Source organism: Amblyomma mixtum, chromosome 1 (assembly GCF_055824585.1).
Source record: "Amblyomma mixtum isolate Tamu chromosome 1, ASM5582458v1, whole genome shotgun sequence".
NCBI classification, from domain to species: Eukaryota; Metazoa; Arthropoda; class Arachnida; order Ixodida; family Ixodidae; genus Amblyomma; species Amblyomma mixtum.
Window position 1 is genome coordinate 276,761,435 of NC_143012.1, and position 19,942 is coordinate 276,781,376.

General features: G+C 48.7%; 1 protein-coding gene across 1 annotated transcript; it reads left to right on the forward strand.

Annotated features, from left to right (window-relative positions):
- The first annotated feature begins 648 nt into the window (after window positions 1-648).
- Window positions 649-19,386, forward strand: LOC149371792 (beta-1,4-N-acetylgalactosaminyltransferase bre-4-like). Its single transcript, XM_089566087.1, has 6 exons — window positions 649-1,057; window positions 3,733-3,965; window positions 5,606-5,793; window positions 13,414-13,536; window positions 17,978-18,073; window positions 19,159-19,386. Exons 1-6 carry the CDS (start codon window positions 781-783, stop codon window positions 19,307-19,309), a joined length of 1,068 nt encoding a protein of 355 aa, XP_089422213.1. The 5' UTR covers window positions 649-780; the 3' UTR covers window positions 19,310-19,386.
- The last annotated feature ends 556 nt before the right edge of the window (window positions 19,387-19,942 follow it).

Below are 19,942 nucleotides of genomic sequence, written 5' to 3' on the forward strand. Positions count from 1 at the left end.
CCCGGCCGCGGCGGTCGAATTTTGATGGAGGCGAAATTCTAGGGGCCCATGTACTGTGCGATGTCAGTGCACGTTAAAGAACCCCAGGTGGTCGAAATTTCCGGAGCCCTTCCCTACGGCGTCTCTCATAGCCTAAGTCGCTTTGGGACGTTAAACCTCATAAACCAACCAGTCGACCGGTGTCCCGTCGGGAGCCCTGTACAGAAGCCCCCTGCGTGAGCTGCCCGTGATAACCAGTGGCTTTTCTGGTTACCATTAATTAAAAGAGTAGCGCATATTTTTCTGGTTACGTTTTCATGACCACTACAGCACCTCTTTCCTCTTTCACTCCTTGGCCCTTCCCTCACGGCGCGGTTGAGATGCTCACCAAGAAGAGAGACAGTAACTGCGCTATATCCTTTTCTCAAAACCAATCCCCCCCCCCCCCCCCAAAGCTCGTGCGTCAGCGCTTTTTTCGAGCCTCAGCGGCGCCCGCAGGCAGCTCGCCCGTTCTCGCCGGCGTGGTGCCCCTCGATCACCTGATGCATCATCCGATTCCCTTCTATGGTTCCTCGCCGATCATGCCATTGACCGCGTGATCCAAATAAGGAGTCGCTTAAACCATCGCGTGATTGCGCGATACGCGACTCGTGCACTGATCAGGGCAAGAAAGTTGGTCATCTGACTCCAAGCCGTGTAACAAAGGTTGTCGATTTATTAGTGATTCATTGTGCAACGCTTTGTCGTCTTGGCAGGTGCCTTCCAGCTTACCAGACGGCGTACGGCGGCAGGAAGGAAGCGATGCACAAAGGCACCAGGAAACTCGGCGTCTGCGCACTACTGCTGCTACTGCTCGCCTCACGGACAACGCACGCCGACACGCCGGTCGCTTCGGGCCACGCAGCCAGTGTCGCCGCAGGCAACGCGTACACGGGTACTGCGAGCGAGGCAGGGCTCGGAATTGCTCAATCGCACCGCGAACTCATCGAGCCCGACCACGGCCAGGAGGCAGAAGACACGCGCACGGAAAGGGATGCGGCGCCCGTCCAGTTCTGCTCGGAGCAGTGGACACAAACAAGTACGCACACAAATGCAGATTACCCGCGGGGCATGGATCCAGTGTGACGCGGCGCAGGAGGGTGTGGGTGCACCAGTGTTCGGTATCTGCCGCGTCTAGCTTTTTCGCCGGGCACATGCATACCTTTCACTGGCTAGGAAAACGGGTTTTATTGCGAAAGCAATACTGCTCGAGGTTTCCGCTCTTGGCCGTCGTCCCGGAGAATCCACCATTGACCTTTAGCGTGACCTATGTGTGACGTCATACCAGCTGTGGAAAAGCGGGGCCCCAACTCGGCTCGTCGCGATCGTCCCAGCGAATCCTCCACGCGCCGCTGCCGTGGGGGAGGCGCTCGCTCTTAGAGCACTGCACGGGCCTCAATCTGGGGCCCGAGCCCGGCCCGGGCCCGAGACCTGAAGCCCGAGCCCGGCCCAGGCCCGCGGCTTCAAGCCCGGGCCCGGCCCAGGCCCGCTAAATTATCGCTCCAGAGAGCCCGGCCCGGCCCGTGAATCCCGAAGTGAAGCCCAGCCCGGGCCCGGCCCGGCCCGTTTCACAGTAACGCTTGAGGTACAGTGCTCACTCTGAGCAAGTAGACTGCTACTAGACCGATAAGGAACTGGCCGACAAAGGTTCTGAAGCCACAGTTTGGTTTGCAGAAAGTTTGTTCTTTTTAACCCAGAAGGAAGTGATTAAGAGTCGTGCTCGCCAGGCCCTCTTTTGGACAGTGATCTCGTGTAGGTGCGCAAAGATAAACTCGGAAGTTCCGAAAGCGAAATAAAAAGGGCTGCATACGCGCGTAATAGACTACTTTGCATTCCCCCATGATTTTAATCAGTTATATTTTGCCGAAAAGCTAAAAGACTTGAGTATTTCATGGTGTGTGTTTTGAAGACTATAAGCGTCCTAAACTTTGGGATGACCAATGATCAATCGCCAATTAAGACCGGTTGAATTTTACTCTTACTGGTGGAGCAGAAGATAACGTGCGAACGACGTGCTAACAGGGCAAAACCCTTGTCATGACAACCAGGCTGAAGAAGCGAGGAGAGATAGTTGTGTTTATTCGATGAGATTTACAAACTCTCGCGAGCTTTTGTGGCTATTTCATTTACGAGACGTTCCGGACAGCTCATCAAACAGAAAACCAAACGCGCTTTGTTTGTGAATTTTCTCACATGAGAAAAATATAGCTATAAAATTAAAGCTATGTTTTTGGGGCTTAAGGACCCACGGGGAGTCAGGCTGTGAGAGATACCGAAGCAAAGGGCTCCGGATCATTTCGACCACCTGGGTTTCCTCAACGAGCAATGATACTACAAAGTACATGGCTGTCATGCTTGCCGCCTAAACAGAAATGCAGCCGCTGAGGATAGGAGCAAACCCTGGTTCACCGGCTCAGTAATCAAGCGCCTTGACCACTAAGAAACCACGTCGTGGAAATAAGGAAATAAATAAGTCAATGAATAAAGTTTAGTTTTTTTCTCAGCGCGTACTATAACCCATAGCTCATCCGTGTCGCTGCTCCAATGTCGCAGTTGTATACTTCATTCTGCAATAGTGAATGAATAGTCGGACACCAGCCGTTTCTGTACGCACCCAAGCCCCACTCGCGTCCGCAGCTTTAAGCCCGAGCCCGGCCCGGGCCCGCAACTTCAGGCCCGGGCCCGGCCCAGGCCCGGCAAAACAAATCATGTCCCGGCCCGGCCCGGCCCGGCCCGCGGGCCGGGCCGGGCCCGGGCTTTCGGGCCGGCCCGAGCCCGTGCAGTGCACTACTCGCTCTACGTGACGTCATGCCAGCTGTTGAAAAGCGGCCCCCCAACTCGGCTCGTCGCAGTCGTCCCAGCGAATCATCCACGATATGTCGGATGATGTGTATAAGGTGAAGCTGCAACGATGTGCTGCAGCTAAGAAGCGGCGGCGTGCGGAGGAAACGGATGAAGAGCGGGAACAACGTTTAGCTAGACGGCGTGCAGCCAGGCAGTCTTGCTTTCGCAATTTACTAGGCTAAACCAAGCTAAGCCTCTGCCAATTTTTTCACCCTGCCTCGGCAGGTCAACCATGTTAGCCGTGCTATTCTATGGCCAAGTTGGCGTGAAATGAAATCATCATCGAAGACACGCGGTTGCTCTCAGGGCCACCCTGCACTTCCGCTAAGGTTTGGCAAGATTAGTTTCAGGCATAGGCGTGCGCAGGGACTACAGAACCCCCTGTAAACGTTCTGAACACGTGTAGCTATTAATAACGATCAGCTTCAGACTGCTAATTGGAGCAAAGCGCCTAGATGTAACAGTTAAAAGTTAATGATTAGAATTTAGTTAACTGCCTTGCTAGCTAATGCGATTCACCTATGTTCGTAAAGCCCTCCGCCACTGATATTTTCCAAACCGGAAAAGTTACTTGCGACCATGGGCAAAACACCATCCGTCTTGATTGTGCTTAAACGAAAGCAATCAGACCTTAGGCCGCCCTTTAGCAACGCGAACAGGGGTTCAAGCAAGGGTGGCCGGTGGCAGCACTTCTGACATGGGATGAATTAGCGTTAACGTGGTAAACACAGGTCGAGTGCGAAGTGTGCTACCACAGCAGCTGGTGCTTTCAAGTTGGCGCAGATCCAGTGCACCCACGGCCTGCTAGCCGGGTGAACGTATGACGGCCACTATATATATACGTCAGCTTATGCAACCTTTTCTTCACAGGCGGGCTAGTGCAGGTCCACAGGGATGCCCCCGAGCTGGAGGTCCTTGAGAGCAAGTTCCCACAGCTGAGGGCCGGTGGCCGTTGGATGCCGACTGGCTGCATGCCGAGACACCGAGTGGCCCTTGTGGTGCCCTACAGGAACAGGCTGACGAACCTCCAGGTCTTCCTGCAGCACATCCACCCGTTCCTCCAGGGTCAGCAGCTGGACTACGGCATATACCTCATTGAGCAGGTTGGCGCATCCCACTCAATTAGATTCTCGCCAAGTGTATTGAAAATCTTCAAAACGGGTGTGGGCCATAACATAAGCCATTCATTCTCTATTCAAAAACAACGTGGGCTCTCACATTGCTCAAGAATTGTGCTTTTTTGTGGTTCTACTGTCCCTTGTCATCTCGGGAAATTTCTCGAAGATTCGACAGAAAGCCGACATCTCGACAGAAAGCCATGTAAGGGGTAGGGGGAAGTGGGGCAAAACGCGATACAAATTTGCAAATCGTCGCGACTATTTTTTATCCGCAGATATGAAAAAAACACTGCGGAATTATTCCATACCGTCCTGGCGTCACACACACGTCAAATATGAAAAGGCCGTCTGAATAGGAACATGGTAAAGTTTAATGAAATTTAAAACCTCAAAATGTCGCATTTTGCTCCCCCCCCCCCCCCCCCCCCAGGACAAAACGAGATGCCCTTCCAAACTAATCATTTATGTGAAATGAATAAATATGAATTTCGCTCCACGGACATTATCTTTGGGAGCCTATTCCATTGACCGAACTTGCCACTGTTTTGCTTTCTATCGCAGGGCTCAGCGTGTAGCCTGGCTATGTGATGGTATTGAATTTTCTGCCCTCACTGCACCTTTTTTTTCTGCTTTAGTGTCACATTTGTTGATATTTTCGCTCAGCCGTGTTGAATGAACATGCGACTCAGCTTGATTCGCAGCACGTAAGCATAAGGTTTTTAACGTGATTGCAGGCCAGATTGAACAGAGCTCAATCCATTGTCAGTGTGTAGTAAAAGCAGCTGTTCTTGCTCGCTGGAAAGAGTATGACGCTAAAGTTCGCAATACTTATCATGCAATTCCTGTTTTTCATATTGTTTCATTTTCGCCGCCGCGGTGGCTCAGTGGCTATGGTGCTCGGCTGCTGGCCCGAAAGACGCGGGTTCGATCCCGGCCGCGGCGGCTGAATTTCTTTGGAGGAGAAATTCGAGGCCCGTGTACTGTGCGATGTCAGTGCACGTTAAAGAACCCCAGGTGGTCGAAATTTCCGGAGCCCTCCACTACGGCGTCTCTCATAGCCTTAGTCGCTTTGGGACGTTAAACCCCATAAACCAAACAAACCAACCAACCGTTTCATTTTCATTACTGTTCTGCGTTGGGTGCCTTTCGGATCACCAAAACGCTTGACACCGGTGTTGCTTGCTTCTCTCCAGAGCTTTCTTCTTTTCTGCGTAATAGTCTCCATTTATTCTTTTTTTTTTGTACGTTCAGACCATCCTGTAACAAGCAGGAAAACATGCACATAGCTTTAGAGAAAGGAATAAAATCGTTACATACTGTTTATTTCCTCCAGAACATCACAACGTCGCGTCTCGCCCCATTTGTAGCTTGCGGCTAAAATATTTATAACCAATGGCGCGGAAATTGTTAAACTTTGCACGGTGCAGGCAAATACCCATTTATAATTACTATAAGCACTTGCATTAATCTAGGACGCCAGGTTGATTGAGCTGCACGTTTAAAAAAATATAGCGTGCAGATTTTCGCACTTTGTGACCGCTTTCCCGTTCGCAAAACTCACTTCGCCCCACTCTCCCCCTTTATGGTTATTCTCTCATGGGACACTGTCCTTGTCACTGTTGCAGAACGGCACGGGAGACTTCAACCGCGCAAAGCTGCTGAATGTAGGCTATGAGATTGCCAAGGCGATGCACGAATACGATTGCTTCATCTTTCACGACGTCGACCTGCTGCCGGAGAACAGGGCCAACAAGTACGCCTGCAGGAAGAACCCACGACACATGTCCACGTGCCTCGACACCATGAAATACAAGTAAGCATGCGACGAAAATGTCTGAAATTTATCGCAAAGCAAAACTGATTAATTCAGCCTACCGCCAATACAATCCTAGTGCCTGCAGTGTTAGAAATTAAAGGGACCCTGAAATGATTTCGATGGGCACATTCTAGTGCAAAGAGATCTTTAGAGGTGGTCTCTGCTAGTATTTGAGTCAAGTTTGAAAAGCTCTGCATGAACCCTATAATTCAGAAATAATTTTTAAAAACTGCTGGTTTCAACAGCTCGCAACCGATACGGTGACACCACAGCGAGCCGCTTTCCTGACCCCGATGACGTCAGAGGGTAGTCCGGGCACGCCTTCAAGCTGGCTGGACCACCCACTGACGTCATCTGGGCGGGGGACGCGCCACGGCGAGGTTTTGTCCTAATCTGTTGAGTGTGATTGCGAGCAGCGATTTTTAAAAAAATATTTATAAATTACGGGGTCCATGCAGAGCTTTCAAACTTGACTCGAACACCCACAAAGAGCACCTCTAAGACGTGTTGCTCTACAATACGCTCATTGAAATCATTTCAGGGTCCCTTTAATGGCGGTGGCGATAGAGCTGAGTGGTAGCGCCTAATACATCCGAATGCCTCCGTAACCCCATCTACCCTGATGGGGGCTTGTTTCGCAAAGCCGAATCTTTTACCACGCGTCAAAAAATGCTGCAGCGGTTATGGTTCACCAGTCGTTTCCTGGTGTGCCATGCTGTAGCGACGGGAATCCATCTCGGAAAGACGAACGCGGTGAGTAGCTTGGCAGTTATCAACCTTGCCATTGCGGGGGCACATGACCAAATATTCCTGACTTTGCACTTGATTAGGTAGTTATTGCGTTGCCCGACGGTCATGACAAGCAGACAAGCTCCCCGTAGAACGACGTTTATTATCCCATGCTTATGGGTAGACGACTCGACGAAACAGCGGCGGTTAACCAAGCGACGCTTGGCTTTTCACCACTGCAGCACATGCGCACTTTGCACGGTGCCTTATTTGTGAGCATTTCTCTTTTTTGACTGATGCCACGATGTAGAAGACGCTCTAATGTAGACTCGATATTGGCTAAATGGTCTTCGGTCGTTTTTTCCCACGACGAGAATGTCGTCCAGGTAGCAGCAAACGTATTTAGGCCTTTCAGCATTGTGTCCCCGATCGTTAGGAAAATACATGGTGAGTAAGAAATTCCAAAAGTCAGTCTGGTGACAGGAAACAACCCCTTTTGCGTATTCAACATTAGCTATTGTTTCGATGACTCTGACATGACCACTTGCTCATAAAAGCAGTTCAGGTCGATCTTGGAAAAATGTACACCCAAAGAAAGCGCTGCAAACAAGTCATCGACATTTTGCAAAGTACCCTGTGATGTCAAGGCAAGGATTCATTGTCATCTTATAATCAGCACAAAGGGGCATGCTTCCATTCTGCTTGATTACAGGCACCACAGACTTTGCATAGCTCGCTGTGGCGACAGGTGTAATGGTGCCCATTTTTTTTCCATCTTGGACAACTGGGTCTAGACAGCTGGGACTTGACAGCTTTTTGAAAAGCGAACGGAACGTTTCTTCCTTTGAGAAATTTAGGTATGTGATTTGGTTTGAAGTACAGTTCTGCACTCTTTTCTGTAATGGTTCCCAGCTCATCTTTGAAAAGGGAGTCATATTTCGCGAGCGAGCGCTCAGCCTTTCTTCTGAACGACCAGAAATAAAAATATCTAACCTTGGCGTACGGTGAACCCCCCACGTCTTTGTTCCAGTCCAGTCGAATTACGTGACGCCACTCCCGGCCCAGCAATGGGGCTCCTTCCGGTTCGACCATGTAGAGAAGAGCCTAGCTGCGTTTGCGCCGTGTTGCATACCATCAAGATGCCTCGCGGCTGGCCCAGGGCTCCGGTGTGTGTGTAGGCTGGCCGATGGAAAAAGTCGGCGATATTGCTTAAAGGGGTGGAGACACCAAATTTGTCGTTCGCGCGTTCTTAGTTTCAAACGTTTCTTATGGCTCCAGGAAGCATGATACACACCCAAAGATTCATATATTCACAGTGAATAATTTATTATAGAATTTTTAGGTGAACGATTTTCGGTTTCGGTTTCGGAACGCCGAGTTGTACAGTGACGTCACAGAGGGGGAAGATCAACTGCTTCGCTTGGTCACGTGGGCCCACAAAAGTTGTGACGCACCTACTGCTGCATCGTCTGCTTTCCCACACATGTGCTGACCAGCGCATGAAAACAAACTACTGCACGTCTAGTCCCAGCAGCTCGGATTCTGACAGATCTGATTCCAATGAGTGAGGACATCGACTTTTTTTTTTTGTTCGCACGCTAATATCGCCTTCGCGGATTCGCGTGAGGATGCGAAACACTTTGCAAAATGCCAGTAAGCATCGCTGCGCCGCTCTACCGAAGCTGCGCCCACAACCGGTGTCACACTTCGCTGCCGTGCAGCAGTACCTGAGCGCTGCTTGGGATGGTGTACAAATGTCACAATAAAAGACGAGATCGCCTTGTTATCAGAACTGCCAGCTATACTCGAGCAGCGACAAAGCATGTCTGCTTATGTTGGGCGCTTTCGGCAACGGCACCGCTCGCGGGCGCTCCGGGCGACGAGCTCTGCTCTGCTGCTACCTGGCTGCCGTGGTCGTCGCTAGGCCTATAGCCTGTTTAGCAAGCGGCCGGCGCTTCGGAAGTCGTCTGCGCTATAATAAAAGGCCTACTTTTCACAAATAGCTGTAGTGTTAACAGAATCATCTCACAATAAAATAATAGTATGGTCAATCTCCTCGACGCCTTCGGCAGCGGAGCTAGCGGGCGCCAGGCGAGCCGGACCCCAACGTCGCGCCAGCGGCAGCTGCTAGGCGCGGTTGTGAGAAAATTGCTCATATCACAGTTGTTACCTCTACCAGCAGCTCAGTATTGGTCAGCGATCCTCAAAAATGACACTTTTTTCACATTTCTTGTCCCATGATTTATTATTTACGTCAAGAACACTCTTTAGCTCGCTTTTATGACGTCGGCAGACGGTATCCAGGCTGACCTACCGGCCGGCAGACTCGGCGTACTTCACATCCGCACAAGAAAATACAAAACAGCCATGCTACCAGAAAGGATGCTTTCTAGATTCGAGATACGACAGCATGACTGTGCTAAAAGTGGATCTTTCGGCAGCTACACTGCATGCGGCAACGCCGGCCGACGACCTGCGCGCTGGACCCGTATTACGGAACTTTGTCAAAAACCTGTCAAAAGTTATTGACAGTGACGTCAAAATGACGAAACGATGTGACGTCGACGCCTGACGCAAAATTGACGCAACGAGGAATCAGCCAATTACAGCAGAGCGGCGCCCCGGAAGCGTTTGCCTGCACGACGAGGGACCATCTGCAAAATTTTTGTTAAAAGAGTAAAGAAATGCACAGCGATAAAAATAATTTTTATTTTATTTTGCCAAAAAATGATGTTTAAAGCTAAAAAATATTAAGAAAAACAAGAAGCGCAAGAAGTTAGGCTATTAAATTTCCTGGTGGGTAACTTTTGCTGCCGCGGGGGTGCGCAGACGGCGGTAAAACGTCAACAAGCCGCTTTGCGCGTGAACAGCTGTTCCACGCCTTGATACTGTTTTCTTACGTGGCGACGAAAATCAAGGTTGGTTTGGTTTTTAGGGTTTAACGTCCCAAAGCGACTAAGGCTGGCCACATTCTCACAGCCGGTTTTTGGCTTGCTCCGTCGCCTCCGTCACGCCGGGAGCCGACGGAGGGGGCTGGTTTTGGACCGTTTTCCCCCCCAAATCGGGTGGCCGGTGCCGCCGGGTCCTGCTCTACGTTTCCGTCGAGCGGCGGCGACGGAGCCCGCCCCCACGGAGAGCGAGCCAGTCACAGCGCGAGCTCGCTACACGTCACCCGCGGCTTGCTCGCTGCGACCAAGAGATGGCGCTGGCGAGCGTCAGCGGCGGCAGCGATGCGCGGGTGCGCGGGCAGGGCGAAAAAACAAAAAGCCTGCTCACTTTTTTACTCTCCGTCGGGAGATGCACGCGCCTTGCGCCCAAAAAGCGCCCGCTGTCGAGGAGCAGAGAGCGGATGAGTTTTATTTCATATGGCAATATACGAGGTTTTCGAGCCAAAACGGGTCTCCGAATGAGCATTGTGTTTGCACTAGGCATGGGATATACTATAAATAATGTTTTTTTTTTTCTGGGACGCTCAAGTAGCACCACTGTTATGTACTTGAATTTCATGCGCTATCTTTTAGAGCTTTAAGAAAAAACTACTCGGACGATACCTTGTTGCCAACACTCTAGCCGGCCGTTTGTCAAAGTGACCTACAACTTTTAAATTGGCACTTTTTTCAAGAAATCAGTCAGAAGAATGAAAAGACAGCACCAAAACATTTTCCAAGAGAGCTTCCTGAAGTCCATGTTTTTTTTTTTGGGGGGGGGGGGAAGCAGTCATGGGGGCTGATGCAGAGGGGAACCATCCAGGTGAAGAAAGGAGAAATGGGCGAGAGAGGTAACTGCGGAGAAAACGAAAAGAGCAGAAAAAACAAAATTCTGTTCACCCGTTGCTAGCTCTTGAGGGCTCATTTTTTTATTAGCCGTTTAAATTGTCTTGCTAGTTTAATTCTTGAATGGTTGTATAAAGACCAATAACAAAGTTCATTACCACCCTACATATGTTCAATTTCGTGCACATTGGCCTGAATACTGTGTCTGCAGCACTCATTTCTGTAGCGGCTTTAATTGTAGCTTGCTATACTCATATATATATTTGTATTGGTGTTGTACGCATGGTGTTTCGTTGCAAAAACAGGGGAGTTGCGTAGAGTTAATAAACTAACTTCAAACTTTTTCCACCGCTTGCGAGATCGCATCGTTTTTTTCTGCGATAAGAGCCAAGCGAACCAAAGCGTGAGCAGTCGACAGACGACTTTCACCGCTACTTCGGCATGTCTTTCGGACACCGCTGAGCAGCGTTTTTTTTTTCGCGCGGAGGAAAAAAAAGGCACTGACGTAGAGTCACGTGGGAGCAGCGAGCGCCCGCCCAAACTGGTTTGCCGGTGTCCGGCGCCTCTTTCGATTAGAACACAAATCCGTTCCGTTGTGGCCGCGGTTCCCGGCTTCGTCGCCGCCGCGCCGGAGGGGAGAACGGCTGTGAGAATCAGGCCTAGGCTACGAGAGACGCCGTAGTGGAGGGCTCCGGAAATTTGGACCACCTGGGGTTCTTTAACGTGCACTGACATCGCACAGTACACGGGCCTCTAGAATTTCTCCTCCAAAGAAATTCTAGCCGCCGCGGCCGGGATCGAACCCGCGTCTTTCGGGACAGCAGCCGAGCACCGTAACCGCTGAGCCACCGCGGCGGCGAAAATCAAGGTACTGTGCGGTTGTTCTAAGTGCGGAAAAATCGACGAAGCCAACTTGTTAAGGTCTGTGTTGTTCGGCTCTTACGATCGATGAAAAAAGTGTCAAAGCGTGAAGCGTTGTATGTGATGTGTGGTCGTCTGTTTCTTTTTCCTCGACCGGTAAACAGAAGACGGCCACGAAGTGCGATTTGCAGGTGAAAATAAAGTTCTTTGCCAGCATAAGCATGTTTTATTTGTATGTAGCTGTGGCACAGAGGTGTCGTCGGCTGCCGAAGCTTGCATGAAAGCCGCCGGTCGCAAATAACCGCTGTGCACACAGCACCCGCCGCTGCACCGACAGCGCATTCGCACGCAAACCTCCAAATTCATCGGCGAGTTCGTCGCATAGCCACACCGCAGTCTGCCTCTCCAGTCGAAAAAGGCGTCGGAACAGCTCGTCCGGCAAGTCAAACGCGTCTTCGTGCGCCCTCCTTCGCCGTTGCTCGCGTCGCCGCAGCCACATACGACGCCGCTGCCGCCGCCGCCATTTTCTGTCAAAAACGGAGCGGTCCAATTTTGACCGCCTCGAAGCCGTCAAAAAAAATCGTCAAAATGCGCCTGCATAATTAGGTGTGCAACGTCACCACTTCTGTCATGTCCGTGACGTAAACGACAGCCACCCATGACGCAAGAAAGCAACATGGCCGCCGGCCACGGCCGACCAATAGGAGCGCGGCTACGGCGGGGCTTTTTGACGAGTTTTTGACGCGTTTTTGACAAGTTTTTGATTTGACAGTTCCGTAATACCGCCCCTGGTCCCAGACTGCCCTAGTCGTCGCTATGCCTAGCTGCTTTCGCATATCGACTCCGCAGCTGAGGGCGCTTCGGGACTGGCCAGCGCTCAGAAACGTGCTCCGCTCGGCACCCCTTTACTGTGAACTCGTCCCATAATAAAAGATATGTTCGATTTCCACGACGTCTTCAGCAACAGAGCTAGCAGACGGCAGGCGATCCGCACCAGGTAGCAGCAGCACAAAACTGCTGATGAAATTTGCTTGCATCGCAGTCATCACTTCTACCAGGAACTCGGTATTTGCCAACGATCGTCAGAAACGATGCATTTTTGATATTCATATATACCAGGGTTTGCTATGAACGTGAACAACGTGAACGTGAAGTGGCAACAAAGCCATGACATGCCGAACTATCGGATTTTGCTATAAAAAATATATTAATAGTGCTCTCCTCAGTGTCCCTTTAATTGACTCTTTTGCCTGTTGATCGCATACAGTGTTATAATGGTGCTATTAACGTCGGTAATACCGCGTATATTCCGTTTTTTAATATTTTAATGTCCTCCTCAAAACAAAATCATGGCTCTGATGGTGTCCCCACACACTGGCGGGTTTTAGCAGCGGATATGACATCACCTGGCGCGAGCTTGATGATTGAAGAAACAGTAAATATACTGCAAATTGTGTGAATAAATAGAGACACATTTTGTCACCTGTCGGTGTTTTATATTAGATCAACAAAAACAACTTGTTCGTCTTAGATAAGAGCCCTGCAAAGCAAGTAAAATAAAAAATACACCACCAGGGGCTCTGGCGTGGAAACGACGCTGCCAGACTCAGCAAGAATGAGTTACAGAGAGCAGGCAACCATGGAGTGCAAACTTCCGCGACGTGTTCTGGCAGGCTGTTTTGATTGGTTGCGCCAGGTGCCGTCATTGGGAGAGCGAAACAGGAGTCGGAAGCCCCGCCAAAATCGAGTTGGGGGCAGCGTTTTGTTTACTTGTATTTTGAAATTTCATTGAATAACTCCCGTTCCTGTGCATCGATTCCTGTAATTCTTTTTAAGTCAGCATCTGTGTGACAAAGAATCCGCCTGAAGTATAGCCGGTATCCCCCCAAGCAGTGTTTCGCACATCAGCCCCAGGCATTTCCATTAGAGCAAAAATATCCAGCGTCTACGCCACAATTTTAAACAAGGATATTGGGACGAGCGACGCTTGCGACACTCGGCTTTTAACTGTTCATGGTGCACGCGCAAGAAGCCTTATCAGGGGCGCGCACAGACACACCAGTAATTCAGTATTATACAAAGAGAATACTTTTAAATTCCTGCCAATTTTGTTTCAACTCCAAGGCATGGCCCTGAATACGACATGAAAAAAAAACTATGACTGAGCATTTTGAGCCGCTTTCAACATGAACGGGTTCCAGCTCGCTCAACCTGAGTTGTACTTTCGAAAATGCGAGTGCTATTCTGCATGCAGGGCATTCTACGAGACCATCTTCGGAGGCGTGTCTGCCTTGCAGAGCGAGCACGTGGAAAAAGTCAACGGTTTCTCCAACGTCTTCTGGGGATGGGGCGGCGAGGACGACGATATGTCCACCAGGTGCGCCGATAGTGAAGTTGGCATATATAAGTCGTTTGCAGCATTATGAAAGGTAGAGCTCTCTCGTCCAATCAGAGCCAAGGCGTACAACAAATATTCCCTCAAATATCTGAGCAGTGTTTTAATTATTTTCAAACAATTGAACCTTGTTATAACAAAGTTGAATGGGCCTGACGATTACTTCGTTATAGCCTGCTTCCAAGGGTAATTGTCATTACTTCGTTATATCCACTGTTTCGTTATAATCCATTTCGTTATAACGAGGTTCGCTTGTATTGCAATAATTGAAAAGATAGTTCAGGATGGTGTTTTGAAAGTACAGCGTGCGTTTCCTTCACTGGTTAAATTAGCAGAGAAAGTATGCACAAACACAGCACTGTGGAGACCTGCTGCGAAGCGGTGCGTAAACATGGCGTCCGCCGAGTCTTCTGCGCACAGCAGCTGGACAGAAGTGTTTTTCTCTTCTTCCCAGGAATGGGAGCCACCAGCTGCGTGGTGAATGGCGCAGGGAAACACTTCTGTAGCGCATGTCATTGTGACTGGCTCAGATCGCCGCAGCCTTCACAGTGCTGCAAACAACTTGCGAGATGAAGGCCGAGAGCAGGGAACTCTGAAGAGAGTGGTGACGTTCTCACCCAATGTTGGCTGAAACGACCGCTAAATTTGATGAGACGCAGTTCTGTGCCCAATCTCGGTTAAGGGGAGTGCTACACTGCACTTTCAGATTTCCTGATAACCTTCTCGTCTTCATAACAGTAATCATGTGACGTTTACCGCGCCTTTCCTTACTTGCGTACCCCAACGCTCTCCTCCCCTGCAACGTTAAGCTCGCCCGAATGCGCACCTGATAATATGGGGACCAAAAGGATGCTGCTACCGTGACAATTCTGCACTGACATGGCCTTTTAAGGGTGGCAGCAAGTAGTGCATCAAAGGCTGACATTATGTTAACGCAGGTGGTGGCGCGGCTATGTAGGCTTCGTACGCTGAACGTTGTGCTGTGTTCCGATTCGGTATGACGGAATCATTGCACCGTGTTGATGTAGCTCTGCACAGCAGGTGAAATCAGACGGTCAAGGAAAATATGAACGTACTAATGGTGACAATATTTGAAACGTAAACCCTCGAGTTTGAGTCTGCTACAGCATTAGCACAGTTGCTACACCAGAGTTCTCATCTTGTTCACTTATCTAATGGTTAAGATAAACCACCTGAAACATGCAGCAGACTTGAGGTTGAAAACGAAATGCATTGAAGACCACTTTAGCCTAGACTTCGCCCATTTTGTTCTGTGTATGTTCGCACAAAAATTCAGGGGGGCACTTTGTTGACCTAAGGTGCGTTGAGGCGAAAGCCTTAAGCGCGGTGTTGCTGCTTGTGTCACTGATGTGTGGTTAAGATGTTAAGATTCGCCTATAAGAGTGGAACGCGACAGCATCGTGCAGCGCTGCCAGGGAGTCCAGGAACCTGATCCTAATCCGATCTATACCTTCAAAGATGTTACAACCCACTATCAAGACAGTCATCGCCTTTACCCTCGCCAATCTAAAGGACTGGAGAAGGCGGATGAGCGGCTCCATCTTCGCCTTCTCACCAATACATTTGTGTTCCCGGCAGCACTAAAACATTTTGACCCCTCCTTTAACGGCAGCTGCCCGCACTGTAGTGCGGTGTCTTCTCACACCTATCACATGGTGTGGGCCTGCCCCTCCAACCCGGCCATTCCCCCTATCCCCAACCCAACCGGGAGGACTGGGAGGCGATGCTAGCGCTTGTAAGGATTGGTTCCTTATAGGCTGATCCAAATATACCTACTGTCCCTTCTTAATAAATGTTTTCACCACCACCCACAGAACGCCATCGCCAGTTCGGCTCAGAGCAAGGCTTGGATTTTGAGGAAAGGAAATGTACCTGTCTTGCATACCTTGGTAGACACCTGAACCTCCTGGTAAGGGAGGGAGGAAGGTGGGAGTGAAGGAAGACACCATATTCACTATTATAGAAGCCCCTTTGTTCATTCCAAACCATCCTGCTGGCATGATGGAGTGGTTAGCATGCTCTGGAGACCCTGGTTCGATTGACCAATTTCCTACTCGGTTTTATTTATTTCTCTGGTCTGACTGGAAAGGTTAATTAGGCTAATTGGTTAATTTACTAACTGACTATAGTCAGTCCCACTTACTTTGAGCATCACTATACCATCCCTTTAATTGGTTGCATGGTTACTAGGCAAAGTACAATTGGCCCTGTTTGAAATTCGTGCACTGTGAGGTCACAACCATTTCGACCAACTGACAACCAATTGAAAAGCATGACATTTCTGTGGACAACTCCTGGGAGGAGGCATTAAAGGCTCCCACCTTAAAATGGCTTTGTGTACTGTGGATTGTCAGTGCATGTTAAAGATCCCCAGGTGGTCTAAATTATTCCCCTCTCACCTTCCTCCCTTCCCTTACAGCACCATTCAGGTGTCAACCTGGGCAATTTCCTTTCCTCAAAAACCAATTTACCAACTATTAAAACATGCAATTTCACAGCTGTCTGACTCCCTGTGTGGTTTGCGCCTGCTGTGCACAATGAGAGCCAAAAAATTCAGGGAGCACTTTGACTGTCTAGTTTTAAGGCGGAAGCCTTTAATGACAGAAATGTCACGCTTTTCAACTGGTCGAAACAGTCGTGACGTCACAGTGCGCGAATTTCAAACGGGACCAATTGTACTTTGGCTGCTAACCATGCAGCCAATTAAAGGGATCGTATAGTGATGCTCCAAGTAAGTTTGACTGAGTTTAGTTAATTGCTTACTTAACCAATTAGTCTAATTAACCGTTCTACTCAGACCAGATAAATAAAACCGAGTAAGAAATTGGCCGAGCTTGGGAATCGAACCCCACTCTCCGGAGACGAGCAAGGTGTATTTGTCCGCGTTTCAGATTGGTCCAAATTGTAGTGACGTCACAGCGCAAGAATTTTGACGGGTGTCCACCGAAATATGTGAGACAGTGAAATATGTGAGACAGTTACTGCGCAACTTCCTTTCCTCAAATACAATTTTCGACTAGTGTCTACTGAGTTAGGTGAGACAGTTAATGCGTAATATCCTTTCCTCAAATACAATTTTCATTTTCTTCATTAGGGCCCCTCTTTCTTCTTTCACTCACACTTCCTCCATTCCTGTACAGTGTGGGCTCAGGTGTCCACCGAGATGAGAGAATAACAGCCCCATTTCCTAGGGTAACCCATTGAGCCGAACAGGTGGTGGCGTTCCTTGGACTCCCTGGCAGGGCTACAACACGCTGTCGCGTTCCACTCCTAAAGACAAAGCTTAAGCGTCATTAATTGGAAATTTATTAATGCACCAACAGAATGTGAAGTGAACAATCGCGTAGCAGAATGCAGCACTCAGGCTTTCGCCTTTCACCACTTTAGCGGCTAAAGTTCCTCGTAATTTTTCCACACCACTTGGCTGCCTCTGTGGCACTGGTGACATCACTACTGGATGAGGTCACACATAATTAATAGCAAGTTACTAATTAATGGATAATCACTGTTTAAGAACTAAATACTAATTAACTGCTAATTAATTACGCTTAAGCTTCGCCTTTAGGAGTGGAACACCACGGTGTGTTGTAGGGCTGCCAGGGATTTGGCAGGAATGCCATCACCTGTTTGGCACAAGGTTTTTTTGAGGAAAGGAAATGGGGCAGCAATTCTCTGTCATCTCAGTGAACACCTGAACCCCACTGTACAGGAAGGGACGAAGTGGAAGTGAAAGAAGAAAGGGGGGCCCCCTAATGAAGAAAGTGAAAATTGCATTTGAGGGAAGGAAATTATGCAGTAACTGTCTCACACACCATGGACACTGTCATCCCTTTGTAGAGGAAGGGAGGAAGTGGGAGTGAAAGAGGGTCCATGCCCATCAAAAGCCTGACACCTCTGCTGACAGCCTTCTGTCCAGAACAATGCGCATTGAAGGCTTTTGCCTTAATAATGTTGCATGAAATGGCCAACTGGTACAAATGCCATCAGCTCTGACACTCCAACCATTCATGTCAACCTGTTGTCATAACGCCATGGTCAATCTCCTTGTACTTGCTAGTCACTCGCCATGCCATATCAGCAGATGCAAGTCCGTGATGTCATGAAAAGGGATCGATATCCATTGGTTGGACAACTACTGAGCACAATTTGTCGCTTCATTCTTGACTTTCATCCGACTATAACTTCAACAGGCATCAAGAGTTCTCTAATTCGTTTCTGAGAGGTTCAGTCCACAAAAGCAGTTCATTAAATTGTTTTTCTTTTTCTGTGTTCCCAACTGACAGCATAAAAAGACAAATTGCTTTTTTTCCTGTCTTATCAAGAACAAGTACTGTGTTCATGTGCCTTGACAATAGTAGTTAAAAAGAAGGGAAATAAGGCCTGTGAACTTATATTCTTGCAGGCTGCGGTTCAGTGGCTACCTTATAGAGCGCAACAACTGCTCCATAGGCCGGTACACGGCACTTCGGCATGGTGCTCAACGTCCGAACCCCAAGCGGTAAGATTCAGGAAGATGGCAACCAAAACCTGACAGTTTACACCGTTGACAGCCCAAAACTTGTCAGACTGATGAGAAACTAGTCTAAGGCACACATCTATGGCATGTTACATGTGTGCATAGAGAGCAGGTTCGTAGCAGCCATATTTTGCACATCTGATAATATGTTGTGTTGTAGATGCAAGTATTCGGCATACAGAAAAGCTAACGAGATGTAGGCAGTGGGATAAGCTTTGATGTATCCTGTGCCTTTTGCAGTAATACGGACATCGATCCTCTTTGATCCTCTGGAGAACTCTAATCCAACTCCACCATAGGCACCTGTGCTCACTCTAATGGTGGACGACGGTGCATGTCAGGAGGAGGTCCACAGTAATTGATTGTTTTATTCATCTACATGTTGCAATGTTCAACAGGGATGATCTGTTAGGTCATGCTAGGCCAGCTTATAATTTCACTATAGGACAAGTATTAGCTTGAAAATATCTGCTGTTGCACTACTTGCATACAGGCATGATATAGAGACAAAGAATGCTGCATATTGTCTTTAGAGCGCAGCTCTTAGGCACCTGTTCCTGGCATATCCGGTTGTCCCAAGTAGCAGAGCAAAACATCACCTGGAAGGTGGCTGCACGGGAGGATCCCGGAGGGTGGCGAGCAGCGTGACATGCCACCTGCCATGCCACTATGCATCGGCATAGTCGGCGTAGCATGCCACCTAACAGGGCACAGGTCACCCTGTCACCTGTAACATGACAGGTAGTAGCAGCGCGAAATGCCACCTTCCACGGTGACAGCGGAGGAATGGACAGCTGGAAGGTGGTAGCCACGAAAAGATGTCGAAGGGTGGCAAAACTAAAATATGTCAAGAGCTGCACTCAAACTCCGTATCACCAACAATCGTAATTCTCTGTCATGACAATTTTTTAAGAGGCCTGACAGGCTGGTTTCAGTACACAGCACAACAGACAACACAATACTAATATCTTGTAACAGCCTTACTCTATCAGCCAGCCATTTGCCAGCATGTAATTAAGTACCATGGACAGTAAATGTTCAACATCAGATATGTCTCTCTTTTTCAGGTTGAGACTAATCAGGCGATCCTTTTTCCGCATCTACAAGGATGGCCTGAACACGCTCAAGTACAGGGTGCTCGATATTGTTTTCAGGAAGCTCTTCACACACGTCAAAGTGGAGCTATTTCAGCATACACTAACGAAGCCAACTCAATAACATAGCCCATGCATGGATTTGTGGAGAGACGTGCCATGCGTAGACATCATTTCTCTGCATATATTTTGATTCTATATTCCCTGCATCTTTTGACCACTTTTAGCCATTATTGAAGTATTAAATGTATCTTTGTTGTGCCAGTCACTCAGCCTGTGCTACTGTTCTTGTTATCACACATGCTCATAAAAATGCATTGCCTTCTATTATTCTACTTGCAAGATTGCTTCTGTGTGCAGCAAACCATGCTAAAACTATTTTGCTAGTAACATTTCCAAGGGCAAACAGTCTGTGCTGTAATGCGTCCATACCGTTACTCAGGGAAATAAGCAAGTAATGAAAACAAAAAGTTCAGATATTGCTGCCAGCAACCGAGTTTTGCCCGAACAGCTCCATGTGCTTGCTTTGAGTGTGATCACCAAGGTCCACAGGAATGATGAAAATAGTACGCCTCATGATGTAAAAGTCTGGAATGTTTAAAAATATTAGATCAAATACAAACCAGCATTTTTTGTCATATCATAGTGCCATCCAGATGTCTCAATTTTTGCAGTACAGAGCAGCATGGCTAAACAGGTTGCTCAAAGTTAGAATTTCAGAACTTGTTAAAAACAAACGAAGAGCAGTGCATGAAAC